We start from the raw sequence: 19,395 nt of genomic DNA on the forward strand, positions 1-19,395 counted from the left end.
CGACTGTTTGCAATAGGCAGAGTACTGTCCGTACTCAACCAGCCCAAGCCTGCAAAACTTAGATCATAATGTCTGACATTAGATGTGATTCCACAATTGACAGCACTTGCCGAACAATCCTGAGTGTGCTAATAACTACACTAACAACCAATTTAACATTATCAGTCAGGCTCACAATGTAGCTCACTTACGTTTGCTAGAAGCTACATATATCCATATGCAGGGATCAATCCCCTTCAAGCAAAAGGAACGTGTCCAGGCATTGCATCTCTTTTTGAATTAAACAAAAGCAAATTAAACAAGACAATAGGTTCCCTGGTGCATTCTCCATGGCAACGCCTTGACCACAGCCAACTTTGCCAACCAATCAGCATCCATTTCTCATGCAGTAGAAATTGTTGTTCCCTTTGAAATTTGACATTCTTGTGAATGTGTCCTGATGAGTGCAAGATGAAAAGCTTCGACAGCACGTCTCTCTTTTCAGCAATACTCAGGCTCTGTACTAACAAAGGGAAGATGGTGTCATTAATTATAAGTTACAGAAGATTGATTTGCTTTTACAGTTCGTTATACAGAAATCATTAATGAATCGGGTTATTCTCCGTGCAGCCTATATTCTGTTTCTTGCAAGTTGCTTCTTCGTTAACCTGAGGTGTTTTCATACAGTGCTCTGTCCCATCTTTATCTTTATCTCTATCTTTAAAGCTGCCCAGTTAATGTGTAGCCAACTTCACTAATCGAGGCCCCACATTCTAGTTCATCAGTGGAAATAAGCAAGTGCCATTTGGCAAAGTCGCAGTTATAGATTGTAAGAGGGAAAGAACATTTTTTCTAATGGCTGTCGTTGGTGAAATCCTACACTGATTTCCACATCTGGAGAAACCCACCAGTTTGTTCAGAATTTCGGCCTGTAAACTTAAAGCAGGGGATCTAGAGCGACCCAGTTCATTGACGCCGACAGTCACCTTCCTGATATGAGGCGCCACCACCCCTCGTTGGTTTATCAGCTGCTCTTTTTCCTTCCTTGGGGTTTCTCCGTGTTGCCGAAGGCACTGACCTGCTTAGGACAACTCCATCAGCTGCCTGCTGATAACCTCATTCTGTGGTCACTCTTCACAAGTGAGCTTCAGCGGAGACAGGCTGCCAGGTGACCCTCATCCCCGACGTTTTGTGCCAGCGCACATTTCCACGGGAAGGCTGGCTGGACCTGTGGGACAGCAGTCAGGGCCTCGAACTCCTGGAGACTTCCCTCCATCGAGCCCATGGACATTCGGAGCAAGTTGCAGCGTCTCGAAACCACAGTGGTGCCGGCTAGAACGGAACCAGATATTTAGTGAGAGACCTCCCATCGACGGAGATGTTCCCAACCCAGTGTCCTGGCGGGACAAAGCAGCTGGTTATTTTTCAGCGCAGTGCCCCCTGATCAGTCCCCGCCTGCAAGCGTTAACCCTTTTCTCTTCGTGTTAGGGGGAAGATTGTCCTGGGGTACACCGAGGCCGAGCTCCGAGCCCGAGGGACTGGATACCAGTTCATCCACGCCGCAGATATGCTGCACTGCGCAGAAAACCACGTCCGAAGTAAGTGCCCCAGGCCGCGTTGCTACCTCCAGTCCTCAGTGCACGCGTTGTGTGGTCCACGTGCCTGAGAGGGGTCATGTCTTTATGTTTCGGGAAGGCTTTTTTATTTCGCTCCTGAAAGCTTTGGGGACCCTCGCCCCGCTCGTGGATGAGGTTTCCTAAAAAGACGGAAAGGCCGCTTCCCCTTTTCGCCCACCCCGCCCACCGTTAAGGTTGGACGGGCAGCCTAACCTTGACATCAATTCGTCCCTTGATGGTCTTCGTAGGCCTTTCAATTATCAGCGGGTGCACAGCCGACTCTGGCGCACGCCCGCCAAGCGAAACGTCGCCATGATGTTGGGATGCACGCCCGACGTCATTGTGCATCGTGTCAGGCCCCCCCAGACGCTGACTGTAGAACCTTGGCCTTCGAATCAGAGCACAGAAGGAGACCTTTCGGCCCCTCACAGCTGTGCTGGCTTTTACACGTGGCTGATTCTTTGGGAAGACGTTTTGCACTGGTACTGCGTTGGCTCAGTTCAATTAAAAAAAAAATGTCTCTATGCATGCCCGTGGGGGTGGGGGGGTTGAGGATATAATGCAGAAATGTTCAAAACCATTGTGGGTAACACTTCCTTCATGGGCCTCGTACACCGGCTGTGAAAAAATTAAGTCTGTGCTGTGTGTTCAACCCGGGATTTATGTTTAATTATGCCCATTTTTGAGAATTTACAGGCCAGAAGGATGTCATTCGGCCCATTGCGACTGTACACGCCACAAAGAGTCATCCAGCTTAATCCCACCTCCCAGCTCTTAGTCCGCAGCCCTGTAGGTTTTGAAATATATTGGGGGGGGGGGGTGGAATATTTGGATGACCAAGTGTGGGTTGATGTATAAGTTATGTTTCGGCAATAAGAGAGAGCCTCTGGAATATGTGGAGTACTTCCCACACCTTGGCAGCCACCCGCTCCCCCCCCCCCCTTTGAAAGCCACCACTGAGAAGGAGATCCAAACACCGAGTGAGCTGCATCAGCTCAACTTCCGACAAACTACGACAGCAAGTGCTTGACCCCTCCGCAAATCAATCAAAGTCCGAGTGGACAGAGCAGTTGTCGTCACCCGGCTTCTGCAGCAAGGCCTGGACTGTGTATCAGCGACACATAGAGCTAGAGAAATTCCATCAGCAATGTCTCTGCCACATCCTCCAGATTCAGTTGGGGAGGGCCATTGAACAACTACTAGCGTCCTTCTTGAATCCAGCTCCACAAGCATTCAGGCAGAACTCCTACAAAATCAACTTCAGTGGACTGGACACTGGGCCGCTGACCAGAAAGCGTCTCCCCCACCAGATCCTGTTTTCTCAGCTCTCAAACGGCCAATGTTCCAGGGGAGGACAAAGAAAATGCTTCAAAGACGCTCTGAAGCTCTCCTCCAAGCACAGCAGCATTGACATTAATGACCGGGAGGAGCTTGCTGCTAATCGTTCAAAATAGTGACAACTTGTCCATCGAGCTGCATCTCGCTGTGAGTCACAGCGTCTTAATGATGATACAGAGTGGCAGCAGAGAAGGAAAGAAAAGGAAGCGAATCCTGCCCTCCAGATCCAACTACCTCATGGGACATCCTGGCCCATGCGCCCAAAGATCTGTGGGTGGAGAATCAGCCTGTTCAGTCACTTGAAGGCCCATATCAGAAACTCACAACCCCAAGTAGACATCACCCTCGAATCAAGCAATACCTAATGACAAATGGTAACGCTATGTAACAAGCTCACTCTAACATTCCTGTCACACTGACATAGGAACATAACTTAAGAAATAAGAGCTGCAGTCTGCCATTTGATCCTTCAAATACTGTTAGGAACTAGAGATAGCTTAAGTAAGTTATATGTGTATTTGTGTTTGTTAGGAATAAGCTATAGCTTTAAGTTTAATTTACATGTTTTATTTGTGGGTTAAAAGGGTGAAACCTGGGTCTAGTTTCATTTAGGGTTCTTCTCTGAGAGAATGTTGCCTGCAAGTCTGTGGGCTTGTTTGTATACCTGCATTTTAATGAGGTTTTACGACCCTTGAATTGGCTTAGGGAGGTTAAAACAAAGTAGGGAACACTATGCTGTTGCCTAGCAACAAGGGGCCCACAGAGACAGAGAGAAACAGAAGAACAGTTTGAGATCATTTGGGAGGATCTTTGCGCAGAGACTGTTAGAGCAGGAAGGAAGGGAGCTGTAGGGAGCAGGTCCCAAAAGAAAAGCAGAAAGTCCCAAAACCAGAGAGTTGGGACAGGAAAAGGCCCCAAGACATCAGTTAAGTCAAGAAATAGGAACAGGGAATCTGGAACAGATCCTGTTCAGTGAAGTTAAAGTAAGGAGCAGAGGAAAAGGTTTCAAATTAAAAAGAAAAAGCTGCGGGGAGCAGAATCAAGGTAATGTAGGCTTGCAAGAAGCCAGAAGACCTGAGGAGACAGCCTAGGGTTGGTGACTCCTTACTATGGGACTGTGAAGCAGTGGAGTTCTGTCAGCACAGCTGAGTACCTGAGAGTGAGTGTGTGGAGCACAAAGCTTGAATGCCCTTGGCAATCCAGGGGACAGGAACATCGGAAGGAGAGATTGAAACCCTGGAGATGGACCTTGTGGAAAGCATCCTAGAGAAAGTGTCATTTGGGAGCAGATTCCAAAGTGTGTTCTTTGAGAGTGGAGATTGGAAACCCCCGTGTGAAAGATGGAGTTCAGTGAGACCGGTTGGCTCATGGTGTGACAAGCGTCAGGGGGGAGTTGAGGAGAGATCCATAGCATCTGTTTGGGGTGGATTCTGTCACTTGATTTCAGAATGTGGTGTGTCTGACCACGGGTCACCTATTGGTTTACATGGACTGTGTACTCACCGTGGACATTAGAGTATAAGATAGCTTTTGTAACTTGTGTTATCCTTATGAATCTGTATATGTCTGTAAAGGTACAGTTGTAGGTGAAGGTGTATTGTAATATAGTTCATCTTTCCTTGTTTAATAAATGTTTCATTCTTTCATCTGTTCAGTAGCCACCCTCCATGTTTCTAAACAAAAAATAAGATCTATCAAGCCACCCTGAGATCTGACTTGTCCAATAGTAACATCAGCTGGGATTGTAACAATACCCAAAAATCTACTGATCTCAAATCTTGAATGACTCAGCATTCACACCTTTCTGGGGTAGAGAATTTCAAAGATTCATACCCATTTGAATGGAGAAATTTCTACTCATTTCAGTCCTAAATGGACGACCCCTTATCCTGAGACTTTGCCTCCTAGTTCTAATTTCCAGGCGATATGCTTCCAAGTCAGGATGGTGAGTGGCTTGGAGGGGAACTTCAAGATGGTGGTGTTCCCATGTATCTGCTGCCCTTGTCCTTCTAGGTGGTAGAGGTTGCGGGTTTGGAAGGTGTTGTCAAGGGAGGCTTGATAAGTTGCTACAGTGCATCTTGTAGATAGTACATGCTTCTGTCACTGTGCATTGTGGTGGAGGGAGTGCATGTTTAAGGTGATGGAAGGATGGCGATCACACAGGTTGCTTGTCCTTGGAAGCCTTTGTCCTGGATGGTGTTGGACTTCTTGAGTGTTGTTAGAGCCACACTCACCCAGGCAAATGGGGAGTATTCCATCACAATCCTGACTTGTGCCTTGTAGATGGTGGACAGGCTTTGGGGAGTCAGGAGGTGAGTTACTCGCCACAGGATTCCCAGCCTCTGACCTGCTCTTGCAGCCACAGTATTTATATGGCTAGTCCAGTTCAGTTTCTGGTCAATGGTAACCCCCAGGATGTTTATGATTGGGGATTCGGTGAAGGGGAGATGGTTGCATTCTCTTTAGTTGGAGATGGTCATTGCCTGGTACTTGTGTGGCGCGAATGTTTCTTGCCACTGATCAGCCCAAGCCTGAATATTGTCTAGGTCTTGCTGCATTTGGACACGGACTGCTTCAATAGCTGAGGAGTCACGAATGGTATTGAACATTGTGCAATTGTCAGCCAACATCCCCACTTCTGACCTTATGATGAAAGGAAGATCATTGATGAAGCAGCAGAAGATGGTTGGGCCGAGGACACTACCCTGAGGAGCTCCTGCAGGATGTCCTGGAACTGAGATGACTGACCTCCAACAACCACACCATCTTCCTTTGTGCTACGTGTGACTCCAGCCAGTGGAGAGTTTTCCCCAATTCTTATTGGCTCTAGTTTTGCCAGGGCTCCTTGATGCCACACTTGGTCGAATGCTGTGTTGAAGTCAAGGGCAGTCACTCTCACCTCACCTGTCTGTTGACACAATCTCTCTTGCTGCCAATTCCAGCCCCCATGGATTTTGGGTTGAACCAGACTGTTAGCAACCTTGGCATCCTGATCATTCCCAAACTGGACTTTCCAGCCCAAATCTATTGCTCATGAAGACTACTCCCAGCTCCATAACATGCCCATCTCTGCTGCAGTCTCAGGCCATCTGCTGCTGGAAGTCTTATCCACCTTTACCAACAGAAGTCTTGAATGTTGCAATGATCTCCTGGCTGTCCTCCCATTCTCCACCTCCCCAGACCTCAGCTCATCAAAAACTCTGCGGTGAATCCTAGCTCACATCAAGACTTATTCGCTTATTACCCTCCTTCTCCCTAACCTACCTTGTCTCCCTCTGCTCCCAGTGCCTCAGATGTAACATTCCCATTGTGATGTTTAAACCCCTTCATAGCCTCGCCATTCCCTACCTCTGTCACCTCCTCCACCATCAAAACACCCTGAGCTCCCTATCCCTCTCATTTTGGCCTTTTGTGCATTTCCTGGTCCCCTTTGTCCTACCACTACTGGCTGTGCCTTCAGCCTTCAACCCCCATGCTCTTCACTAACCCCCCCCCACCTTATTCTTCTGCCTCTCCAGCTATCTCTTCTCCATTTCAGGGCCTTGTTAAAACCCATCTCTGACTGTGTTTTTGGTCTAATAACTTTGTCTCAACCTTCTGTTTTGTGTGACCACACCTCTCTGAAGCATCATGGGAGGTTTTTCTAAAAGGCTTGAGGCACTACATGAATGCAGGTTGTTATTAGGGATAAAACTGTTGGATTGAATGGACCTTACGCCACTCTTTCCCTTCCCCATATTTCCTGTGCAGGCCGGGATTTGGGCTAGGGCGCTGGTTTGATCTTCTTAATCGTGAATCCAGTGTCGGCAATAAGCTTTGTCAGTTTTAATCCAGCTTTAATTCCCTTTACCCTACTCAAATGGGCACTCCAAGGTCAGGGAGAGCATGGTGTAGAGGCCGAGAAAAGCTCCTCCTGCCTTACTTCAGTAACGTGCTCAAGCCCAAGCTTTGCTATCAGAAAAGATTGAACAGGCTGGGGCTCTTATCACTGGGCAAGCGAAACTGAGGGGTGGAGTGGCAGTTTTTTTAAAGTTATGAAGGGGCTTGATAGAATAGACACGGAGAGCGTTTCCACTCACAGGGAAGTTTAAAACCCAAGGATCACAAATGTAGGAGAATCACTAATAAATCCAATAGGTAATTCTGGAGAAATTTCTTCAGAGAGTGGTGAGGATGTGGGACTGACTACCACAGGGAGCGGTTGAGGTCAACAGTATGGATGTATTTAAGGGGAAGCTGGATAAGCGCATGGGGGAGAAATAGAAGGACATGGCGCTGGGGTGAGATGAAGTATGGGTAGGAGGAAGGTTGCGCGGAGCAGAAACATCAGCACGGAAAAGCTCACCCGACCGACCCCTTTCGGTGTCGTACTTTCCATGTATAAGCACAATGAAGATCTCCCTACGTGTCACATGGGTCAGTGAAACAGGTTGCCCATTTATGCCAAATGAATGCCATTTCATAAGGCTGGCCCGTTCACACCACCAACGGCTGAGTCGAGACTGCGCCCAGCTCGTTCCACATTAAAGCTCCCACAGTCACGGAGAAAAGAGGCTTCCCCTCCCGACAGTTTGGGCTGTGCTTACATGGCAGGACCGCAGTCACAGAGAGTGACATTCTCATTCCGGGGTCCTGATCCTGGCGCTGGGGCGAAACGTGGGCCGGGGACCTGGAACTGCAGGCAGCGGCACCCAGGGGCCCATTTTGAACGAGACGGACTCCCTGTCCAATTAAGGATGGTGGATAGGCTCCTGTGTCTCGGGTGGGGGGAGGTGGTGGGGGGAGGGTGGTTCAATGGGAGGCCACCTAACATTGAAAGGTTGGCAGCCCTGCTGTCAGACGTAGGAGCTGCCAGCGTAGGTTGGAGAACAAGAGGGTGCCTCACAATGGAGGCATGCTCTGAAGAATGTTTATACACCCAGAAGTAAAGAGTGACCAGAGTTGCCAGATGGTCCGAATCCAGGGCCGGGACCTCCCAGTGAACCCAGCTGCAAAGGGGAGGGGTGCTAAAGTCAATGAGGCATTGATGGCGCCACCCGCCCTCCCTGCTCTGTTACCGGGGCGGGGGGGGGGCCGCCTCAGTTCATTGGTCAGATTTCTGCCGCAGCTGAAGAAACCCATCTGGAAAGCCCCAGGCAGCTTTTAACGTGTGCCCTCAGCGAGCGCTTCAGTTAAGCCTAACTGGTTACCCGCTGCTGCCGGGCAGCTGGCCCATCACCCCTTCCAATCTGACCTCACTTAAAGTAGCCCAGAGGTGGGACCACGCCAGCAGATCAGCGCGCCGGCCGGGAACAGGGATTTGCGGGCTCACCCTCAACTGGTCGTGTCTACGCACCCCAGTGAAAAATTCAGTGTAAAAAGGCCAGAGGGCTAAACTCCCTAACTCAGGGTCAGGTAGGGAGCTGCAATTCACAGGCTTTGTTTGGGTTACAGGAGACGAAGAGGGAAAAACTTGGAAACTGAAGGATGGTTGGGGGAATCCCCTGCCAAAAAAGCAAATGACTTCCCGTAAATCCCTTTGGCTGATTTATTAGGGTTGGACGGCAAAACAGGTTTGTCGACTTTGGACTGTGTAATAGCCAAGTGGATGGGATGGAAGCGAAGTTGAGTTTTTCTCCCTTTTCATAAATGGTAAATGATGTTTTGAATCTGCTCGGACCCCGTCCAGGAACCTCGTTGGCTAAGAGTAGGAGTTCACTGTCACCGGGCGCTTCGGGTTTCTTTTTTTCTGGAAATGTCTCACGTCGGTAGAATTGAAATGACGTCCCCAGATAGCAAGCCTCAGGTGCCTCCTCAAGGCCGAGGAAGGGTCAGCAGCATTTTCCCAGGCTTCTGCCATCACAGCAAACTAAACGTCCAGCCGAGCTGTTGGAAATTGGAAGGGAATTTTAACCACGGATTTACCAGCACAAATCCACATCCCTCCGCTCCCATGGGACTGAGCTTTTTAAGGACTGACAGTGATACTGTCAGGAAATCTGCCATCCTTACCCGGTCTGGTTTATGTGTGACTCCAGACCCACTGCAATATGGTTGACTCTTAAATGCCCTCTGAAATGGCCAAACAGTTCAACGGCGATTTAGATTTGCATCTAGATGAGATTGGTGCAAGAGCCCAAACACTCATAACAAGTGAAGCAACATTTCACTTGCATTTCCCCCAACTTAGTCTACTGCATTCGCTGCTCCCAATGCGGTTTCCTCTACATTGGAGAGACCAAACGCAGACTGGGTGACCGCTTTGCAGAACACCATCGGTCTGTCCGCAAGCATGACCCAGACCTCCCTGTCGCTTGCCATTTCATCACTCCACCCTGCTCTCATGCCCACATGTCCGTCCTTGGCTTGCTGCATTGTTCCAGTGAAGCTCAACGCAAACTGGAGGAGCAGCACCTCATCTTCCGACTAGGCACTTTACAGCCTTCCGGACTGAATATTGAGTTCAACAACTTTAGATCTTGAGCTCCGTCCTCCATCCCCACCCCCCTTTCCGATCCCCCCTTTTCCAATAATTTATATTTTTAAAATATATTTTTCTTTTCCCACCTATTTTTAAATCTATTGTTCTATCTCCACCTTTTAGCCCATTTGGATCCCTTCCCCCTACCCCACCCCCACTAGGGCTATCTGTACCTTGCTTGTCCTGCTTTCTACCCTTAATGTCACCATTAGCACTGTCCTTAGCTAATATCACCACCATCAACACCCCTTTGTCCTTTTGTCTGTGACATCTTTGGCAATCTCTTATATGCCTCCACCTATCACTGGCCCTCTATCCAGCTCTACCTGTCCCACCCCCCTCTACCAGCTTATATTTCACCTCATTTCTATATTTCTTTAGTTCTGATGAAGAGTCATTCAGACTCGAAACGTTAGCTGTGTTCCTCTCTGCAGATGCTGTCAGACCTGCTGAGGTTTTCCAGCTGTTTTTGTTTTTATTTCAGATTTCCAGCATCCGCAGTATTTTGCTTTTATCTTGGTGCAAGGGGGTTGGGTAAAGCAAAATTGTCTTTTCTTAGGCACATTGGAAAAAACACATGCAAATCGCATTCCTCTGGTGTTAGGACTCTGGACAGATTGTGAGGGAGGCGGTGGTATAGCGCTAGTGTCACTGGCTTTAATCGTGAGGTCCAGGCTTATGCTGTAAGGCCACGGGTTCAAATCCCACCACGGCAGCTGGTGGAGTTTTAATTAAGTTAATAAAAGCTGGGATGTAAAGCTAACCTCAGAAATGGTGACCATGAAACTATCATCAATTGTCGTAAAAACCCATCTGGTTCACTCATGCCCTTTAGGGAAGGAAATCCGCTGCCCTTACCAGGTCTGGCCTACACGTGACTCCAGACCCACAGCAATGTGACTGACTCTTAACTGCCCTCTGAAATGGCCGAGCGAGTCACTCAGTTTAAGGGCAATTTGGCAGGGGCAACTGCCAGCGATGCCCACATCCCATGAAAGAATAAAGATTGGCGAGATAGAGTGGAAAGCTTTTGACTGCATTCCTAAGAGTGACCTGGGCATGCCAGAAGTTGTTCTGATGTTGAGAGCATCAATTGTTGTTAAGGTAACGTAAAGATCCCTCTGCACTGTACCTGATTTTAAGAGGGGTGATGACAGGGGCCGAAATACTGAACCATCTCAACCACAGTGGTGGACGGCCCAGTTCCTGGTCTGTGCTGGTCGCTGATGGAGGTTAATTGTAGTACCTATACCATCACCTCAGTTGCAGTGTTTCGCTGGGATCTCTGGCTGATTTTGTTGTAAGGTTCCGGGCATAATTCAGTAGGTCCTATTGGGGTATTTGTAGTCTTAGGTCATTCAACAGGAAATATTAATTAACTACTAGAAACTATATTAGAGAGGATACAGAGGAGCTTTACAAGGATGTTGCCAGGACTGGAGGATTGCAGCTATGAGGAAAGATTGGAGAGGCTGAGGTTGTTCTCCTTGGAACAGAGGAGGCTGAGGGCAGATTTGATTGAGATGTACAAAATTGTGAGAGGCCTGGAGAGAATAGATGGGAAGGAGTGAGGTCAGTGACTAGGGGGCATAGATTTAAAGTGATTGATTGGTAGAAAGACTCAAGGAGAGATGTGGAAAACCTTTTCCACCCAGAAGGTTGTGGGGGTCTGGAACTCACTGCTTGAAAGCGTGGTAAAGGTGGAAACCCTCAACTTATTTAAAATGTGTCTGGATATGCATCTCAAGTGCTGTAACCTCCATGGCTATGGACCAAATTCAGGAAAGTGGGATGAGGCTGGGTGGCTCATTTCTCGGCCAGTGTAGACATGATGGGCCAAGTGGCCTCTTTCTGTGCCATAAACCTCCTATGATTCTATGGTATTGTAATGGTACAGCTGATGGTAAATGCTGAGCTGTTCAGATCCCAGAGGGAACTTGAGACCACTGCCACAACTAATTTTTCAATTTGTATGTTTCGAGATGCGGGCTTTGAATTCAGTAGTAATAAGACCACCAAGGCCCATAGGTTTTACAAAACTAGGTTAAAGTTATTAATAAGAGAAATGACTTTAAGCACATACATATGTCTACAAATTACCACTATAATAATGTCTAAATCCCCTAACTAATCTGACTCCTAGTTAGACCTCTGTTAAGACAACAGTAAAACACACAGATTTTTTTCAAAGACCCAGGCAAAGAAACATGATACCCTGAACAATCCAATTTAAAGTGAGTTTCCTTAACTTCAGTTCTTTGTAGACAGCAGCTTGAGGCTTAGGTGCTAAAAGTGTTTCACACTTGTTAGATCTTAAAATGCCTGCTTTTAGACACAGCCTTCACTCCTTTATGTATATTTTCTCCTTTTAATACAAATTCCCATTGTTTCACTATGTCTTTGGACTTTACCTCCCTGATCATAAAAAATTATCATAGTACTAATTTTACCAGTAACCTTTGGGAAAAATAAACACACTGGGCTGAATTTTGTCCTCATCGGGCGTGTGCAGTGGGCAGGCCTGGGAGTGGTTGCGATCAGGCCCCAAATGTGATTTCACGCTGGCTGGCCAATTAACAGCCAGCATGAATCACACGCTGCATTGCTGAGCGCTGCCGGGGTGGGGGTGGGAGGTATGCGCACTGAAAGCTCCCTGAAGGTACAGAGCTGCCTCAGGTAGCTGAAGATTTAGAACTGTACAAGTAAAGATTTAAAAACTAAGGTAAATATGTCCTCTTATGTGACTCTGCCACGTGAGCAGGGACATGTTATAAATGAGATTTAAACATTTTAATTTTATTTTTAACTCTTGTTGGAAACCTCACCCCGCCCATGGACGAGGTTTCACAAAAAATCCAAAGGCCGCTTGGCCTTTTTGTCCACCCACTGACTGACTGGTGGGACGGGCAGCGAAAAATCCCATTTAATTAATTGATTAAGGGTCTTAACAGGCCTCTTGATTGTCGGCGGGTGCGCTGCTGCCTCTTGCATGCGCCCGCCAAACGTAATATCATACGAGTGCGTCGGGACACTCGACCGATGTCATCGCCCACTATTTTACTCTCACTCGGGTTGGGCATGCGCTCGCCCGATGGGAGAAAAATCCAGCCCACTGTCTCACCTGGCTAGGTGACACATTACACCCCTCCCTTGAAAACAATCTAGCCTGGTTTATTTAAAGATGCAAATGTCCTTTTACACCTTACATTCTAAATTTTCCCATGTTTACCTACTTAACTGTTCAATCCTAGCTTATCCTTTTTTACATCAAAGCCTCCAGACCAGCTGCCTTTAATTCAGTTAAGTCTCTCACACACAAACACAAACACAAACACACACAGGTACCATTATTTTCCAATAAGTTCCAATAACATTATTATTATCTTCCTGATAGTTATAAATAGGTACAGTAAATGTTCAAGCTAGGAGCTGTCTCCATGCTTGCTACTACACACTGCTCTGTCATATACTACACCGACTCCTAGGTACGGGTCATATGTTCTCTTACATCACTGTATGGGGTGTATTATACACAGTCATACACTAACCCTTTATGTGCCAGACCCCTATCGTATATTTTTTACCCCCTCCCTTTTCCAAAATCACAATTGCTGGTCCTTGCTGCAGTGTGCGGGTGTGTGGCTTTCTGGTGAGGACAAGAGTTTCCCCTGGCTCCCAGAAACAGATGCAAAGCTCACTGCCTAGCTGTCAGATATGAATAATAACCCATGTGGGAGGCACCAGAGAATGCCTGAATCCAAAATGAACTGTACCCCACACGGGTCAAAGCTTTCAGAAGACATGGTGGGGGTGAGGGTGAGGGTGGGGGTGCTGTGGCCGGTGGTGGAGAACGACTCCCCCTGTCTGCCAACCACTGATCAGTCAACACCTGAACCGAACAGGAGGCAGAGTTGGGTTGGCAGGAGATGGATACCAGGCTGTGTTTCCTTAATTTAAACCCGAATTTCATGCACACATTGAGCCGGGTGTACTTTAGACTGATGTGGTTGCCTATTGGGAATGGACAGAGAGATAGGCTGAGTTACAACAGTGATGCATGTCCATACAGGGATGAAATCTAGTCCAGAATTATTGCTACCATCAAATAAATATAGCCATGGCACTTTGTGAAGATGGATGTTATTTTTAAATTATTTTTGGTAATATTATGATATTCTGTAGAGAAGGCAGTGTGTGTGTGTGTGTGTGTGTGTAATTGAATTTGGGGAAGGTTAGTAAAGCAGCTTGTTTGTGGGTGCAGATAGATGAAAGGTAAAGTAGCTAGATGCATGCATTTATAATGAGAGGCTATGGTGCAGGTGAATGTCCAAGTAAATAGGTTGGGTTTGAAATTTGCATTGTAAGATAAGTAGGAACTTGACTTTTCAGCTGTTAAATTTCAAAGGGGTGTTTAGAAGTGACGAGGGACTTTTACAACTTACAAAGGTTTCATAGATAGACAAGGGAAGGTTAATCAATTTTATTTTACCCAAAGGTGGAGGCAGTAGGAAGACACGAAAGATTTTTTATATTTTGGGGAAAAAAAATGAGCTCAAAGAGGTGCTTAGAACAATGGAGTCTAAGATCAAAGGGGAAAAGGATATTTAAGGAAAGATGTTTAGTTGAGTTGTGTTGTCCGTAGGAAGATGTCCTGAGACCAGCTCTGTGCTGAAAAAAAATTGTGAATTTGAAGCAGCCACCCAGTTTCAAACCAGAAAAGTCTTTGTTTTCACAAAGCAGTCTGTTTCTGAACTTCCATCGGTCCTGCAGCAGAGTGGAAGAGAGAGAGAAGCCGTGTGGTAAACTTTATTAAAGTAGGAGCAGTTATTGCCTTGGGTAATATTGCTGGATTTTTATGGTTAAAAATCTATAAGGGAGCTGTTGCCAAGTAGTTTAGTTGTGTGTCCTGACCAAGTGGGTTTTTTTGGGAGGAATATTTTGTAAGGCTGTTTGACTGTGTAATTTTAATCTTGAGTGCTTAAGTTTAGTTTTCTCCTCATGGATAAACCTTCCCATTTTAAGATCTTAAAAGCGTTACTAGGATTCTATGTTTCTGGGGTCAGTAGTTTTCAAAATACAAAAAAAACAGTTATGACCAGCAAGACAAGTTTCCCTCTGGGATTTGGCTTGTTCAGTGAATAACACTGGCTGCCGTCGGAACAACTTAGACGGCGAATACCGGTAAAAGTGCTGTATTCAAAAGGGTCATCAGGTTTCAGGGTCTTTTGATAACTTTTCTATCGGAAGGATTCACTAAAAGGAATTATATCTTACGAGCCAAGTGCATTCCCACACTTGTCCAGAAAAGGCACGCAGGAAAACAGATGCCTTCTGAAAATTATTGTTGAATCAGCCTCCACCGCCCTTTCCAGCAGCACATTCCCGATCACAACAACTAAAATAGATTCTCCTCACTTGCCCCTCCTGCTTATTTTGGCGAGTATCTTGCTCCTGAGCCTGACTCGCTCACCAGTTTCTCTTAATTTACTCGATTGTAAATTTGAACATCTGCATTAAACCTCCTCCTAACCTTCTCTGCTCAAAGGAGGGGGACAATTCCAGCATCTCCAGTCGTCCCCACATTAATGGAGCGCGAGGTCCCCGGTACCATGTCAGTAAATCTCCACCCACACCCTGTCCATTACAGGCCACATAGGCAGGACGCCTGAGCTCACCACCGCTTTTTGTTTCTGTTCCAGTGATTAGGACAGGAGAGAGCGGCCTGACTGTCTTCCGATTGCTCACCAAAGACAACCGATGGGCCTGGGTACAAGCAAACGCGAGGCTGGTATATAAAAATGGAAAACCGGATTATATCATAGCAACGCAGAGGCCTCTAGTGTGAGTTTCTGCCATTAGGCTGTTCAACCTACCTCTGTCATCATTCCTTTGTTGATTATTGTTTCAGTGCTGGGTTCTCAGCCTTCAGTTCTTGAAGGATATAGGAGGTTGGTTAGAAAGCAGAGTGGGCATATATGGGCATAACTTCTTCAAGTCGCTAGGTAGTGCTGCGATGGTTGGCGCTGGGGCCTCAGCTATTTACGATCTTTGTTACTGACTTAGATGAAGAGACAGAGAATATGTATCGAAGTTTACTAATGATGCCAAGCGAGGTGGGAAGATAAGCTGCGGGGGGGACACCGAGAGGTTGCTAAAAGATATAGGGGAGAGTTTTCTCCCTGTCGGTGGGCCGGTTGGGAGCGGGCGCGGAGTTGATCGCCGCCCACATTTGGTTACGCGCCGCCATTTTGCGTAGGCGGGCCAATTAAGGCCCGCCCAGCGTGACACACGGCCAGAAGCACTCAGCGCTACCTGTGCGGGCGATGGGGAGGAGGGAGAGTCGGGGCCTGTGCTCTTTTGCCCATGTGCGCAGAAATCTCCCTGAGGCATGGAGCTGTCTCGGGGAGATTAATTTCATAATGTGAATTTTTAAATAAAGAAGCTAAAAAATCATTTCCGCATGTCCCCTCATGTGACAGCGTCACATGAGCTGGGACGTGATTTTCAAACGTTCCAAAAATAATAATTAATGTTACAAACCCTTCAGGAAACCTCACTCGCCCCTTGATGAGGTTTCATGAAAAATGCGAAGGCCGCCTGGGATCTTCCCCTGCCCGACAACCCTAAGGTTGGCAGGCAACCCTGTCAATACCTTTAATTAGTTTATTAATGACCTTAACAGGCCTTTGACAGTTTGGCGGGCGCGTAGCCGACTCTGGTGTGCCCGACTTCACCGCGCATCGTTTTGCGTGTCGGCGTGCGAGAGCCAACCCCCCCACACACCGAACAGAAAATCCTCCCCGTAGACAGGGCAGGTGAGTGGGAAACAAGATGGTAGATGGAGTATAATATAGGGAAGTATAAAGTTATTCACTTTAGTCATAAGAGTAGAAAAGCAGAATATTTTTTGTAAAAGGTGATAAATTTGTGCGTGTTGATGTTTGGAGAGACTTGGGTGTACTTGTACAGAGGAGTGCAGAAAGTTAACATGCAGGTGCAGCAAGCAATTAGGGAGGAAAATGGCATGTTGGCCTTTACTGCAAGGGGGTTGGAGTACGAGAATACAGAAGTCTTGCCACAATTGTACAGGGTTTTGGCGAGACCACATCTGGAATACTGTGTGCAATTTTGGTTTCCATATTTAAGAAAGGGCATACTCGCATTGGAGGTGGTACAGTGAAGGTTCACCAGATTGGTCCCTGCGATGAGGGGGTTGTCCTATGGTGAGAGGTTGAGTAAATTGGGCCCATATTCTCTGGAGTTTAGAAGAATGAGAGACGCTCTCATTGAAACCTACAAGATGCTGAAGGGGATTGACAGGGTGGACACTGAGAGATTCTTTCCACTGGTCGGCGGATCTAAAACACGGGGGCACAGCCTCAGGATAAGGGGTCGATCAGTTAGGACTGAGATGAGGAGAAATTACTTCACTCAAAGGGGGATGAATCTTTGGAATTCTCTATCCCAAAGGGCAGTGGATGCTGCATGTTTGAATATATTTAAGGGTGAGATGGACAGATTTTTGGTGTCTCAGGGAATATGGGGAGGGGCGGGAGAATGGAGTTGAAGTCCAAGGTGAGCCATGATGGTGTTGAATGGTGGAGCAGGCTCGATGGGCCTCATAGTCTTTGCCTGCTCCTATTTCCTGTGTTTTTTTTCTGGTGGGTATGCCAGCATTATATTCCCTGCCATGTTTGAATGTAGAGCAGTGCAAGTCTTCACATGTCGAATAATCCATTTGTGAACAGAAAGGCCTGAGTGGATGCTAAGTCTGAAAAAATGCAAAACATAGCAGGGACTGTCAGACACTGGCTTATGAAACCTTTCCCTCACCTTTGGTCAGGTGAGTTGGGAGATTTCTCCGTCTCTCTGGCACACTGGGAGAGGGAATTCTCCAGTTTCCCATCCAAATGGGGGTGGGCTCATGAGGCTTAGCCCAGCCTCGCCGCTCCGATTGGGGTTTCCCTTCTCCGACCCCTGCCGGTAATCGCCTCTTGCTGCTCTGTATGGTTGGAAAGGGCGGGGAAGGTTGGCGCCATAAGTCCCATATTCCCCGCCCCCCCCCACCCCCCACTGGATTTAATGGCCCTGTCCTCTAGTGGAAAGAGAGGAGGGTTCGTAATAGCACCCGTTCCCTGCTGTCAACCTCGACCAAGACCCTTTGCAACAATCGTCACTCTGATCTTTGGAGGGCATCTACCCCTCGCTGCCCCCTTCTGATGCCACAGGAGTTTCCTCTCTTCCAAAGACGGGCTCCCCTATGATGGTAGAAATGCCAGAAAACCACCCTGGTACTCCCTGGAAAATGGGCCAGGGTTGGACTGGGGGACAGAGGAGCAGACGGAACTCTGCCCTTAAGAGGATCACCTCTCCCTCCAGGCGTGTCACTTCCACATCGGCCCCAAACCACTGCCCCCCCCGCCCCCCAACCCCCATCGCCCCCATTAATGGTCAGTGGCTGGCTTGGAGAATCTGGTCTTTGTTCCCAGTTGTTTGGATTCTGAGGGCAGAGCTTGAACATGCATTGAGGGCACTTGGTGTACTGTACTCGGTACCTTTGCAAATGGTCATTCTTCATGTGAACTGGATAGTGAGCTGTTCCTAGAGGCACAAGGGGCAAACCTTTCTTGCTATGCCCACAGAAACAGAGGGGGGGTAGAAATGAAATGACAGTCCTGCCAGGGGCACTGATGCCACTTCCAATAACTTTAATTTACCACACCAGCTGAGGGCAGCTAAAATTCAGACCAGTGCAAGAATCAAGCCTGGCTCCATTGTCCAGTCTGACTCCACATTACGCCACACAAATGGATTCACTGACTGAGCCAACAGCCTTGTGACAATCTCAACAATCAGTTGATGTCACCCAGTGCAAGAACTGCCCTTTTGTCTTTGACCCTATTTAAAATGAAAGTGAAGGTGGACCTATATAAAAAACACCAGTTCAGCCTCAACTGGAGTATGGTGTTCAGTTCTGGGCGCCGCGCTTTTAAGGATGTGAAGGCACTGGAGAATGGGCAGGAAAGATTCACGGGAAATGGTTCCAGGGATGAGGGACTTCAGTTACGTGGGCAGGTTGGAGAAGTTGGGACTGTTCTCCTCCGAGGCGGGGAGGCTGAGCGGAGATTTGATAGAGGTGTTCCAGCTACTGAGGGGACTGGACAGAGTAGATAGGGAGAAGCTGTTCCTATTGGCGGAAGGGTCATGAACCAGGGGGCACCGATTTTATGGTGACTGAGAAAAGAACCAAAGGCAACCTGAGCGAAAACCTCTAACGCAGCAAGTGGGTAGGACCTGGAATGCGCCGCCTGAGAGTGTGGTAGGTGTAGGTTCAATCGTGGCTTTTAGAAGGGAATTGGATAAGTGACCAAAGAGAGGAAATTTGTAGGGTTATGGGGGAAAAGGCATTGTAGTGGGGACTAGGTGAATTGGTTTTGCAGGGAGCTGGCACAGACACAATGGGCAGAATGGCCTCCTTCTGTGCTGTAACTGTTCTGTGATTGAAACAGAAATGGAAGGAACATCTGATGTGGTTGACAGGCTCTTCAGGTCAGTGCACTGGGGCTTGTTGACCTCCCCCTTGGTTTGTGAACAGTATGTAGTCTGAGTACTGGGGCGCCTGGATGACGGACTAATTGGGAGCGTTCAATGTTCTTCATTGTTTTTGTTTCCAGCACTGGCATCCCTCAGTCAGATTCACCTCGTTCCTCAGCCCCAACTGTTGGCCCATTCAAACAGTCCAAAGTGTACAGTTAACCTGCTTCCTTTATTCTTCAGCTCGCCCCCTCTCCACCTCTCCTGAAAGGCCTCGGTTCTTTCTTGGGCTACGGTTCCAGGAGATGCTGCACTTTGCGTGGGAGCCAAGGAGCCTGACACTGTTCTCCACTCCAGGCCTGTGGCTGTTCCGTTTGCAGTCAGGGTCATCTGACAAATGACCTAAAGCAGGAACCCTGGCTGATTTTGCCCTCCCCGCAAGTGCAGGAGTGCGATTGTGCCTCCGAC

The 19,395-nt window shown here is 47.7% G+C and overlaps 1 protein-coding gene across 1 annotated transcript in view; it reads left to right on the plus strand.

The window, feature by feature from the left end:
- The window catches only part of ahr1b (aryl hydrocarbon receptor 1b), a 251,541-nt gene that overhangs the window by 224,155 nt on the left and 7,991 nt on the right, over window positions 1-19,395 (plus strand). The window contains exons 8-9 of the mRNA XM_041200813.1: window positions 1,468-1,577; window positions 15,093-15,234. Coding sequence (XP_041056747.1) covers window positions 1,468-1,577; window positions 15,093-15,234 — 252 coding nt within the window. The remainder of the gene's footprint in view (window positions 1-1,467; window positions 1,578-15,092; window positions 15,235-19,395) is intronic.

This window comes from Carcharodon carcharias, chromosome 12 (assembly GCF_017639515.1).
Source record: "Carcharodon carcharias isolate sCarCar2 chromosome 12, sCarCar2.pri, whole genome shotgun sequence".
NCBI lineage: Eukaryota > Metazoa > Chordata > Chondrichthyes > Lamniformes > Lamnidae > Carcharodon > Carcharodon carcharias.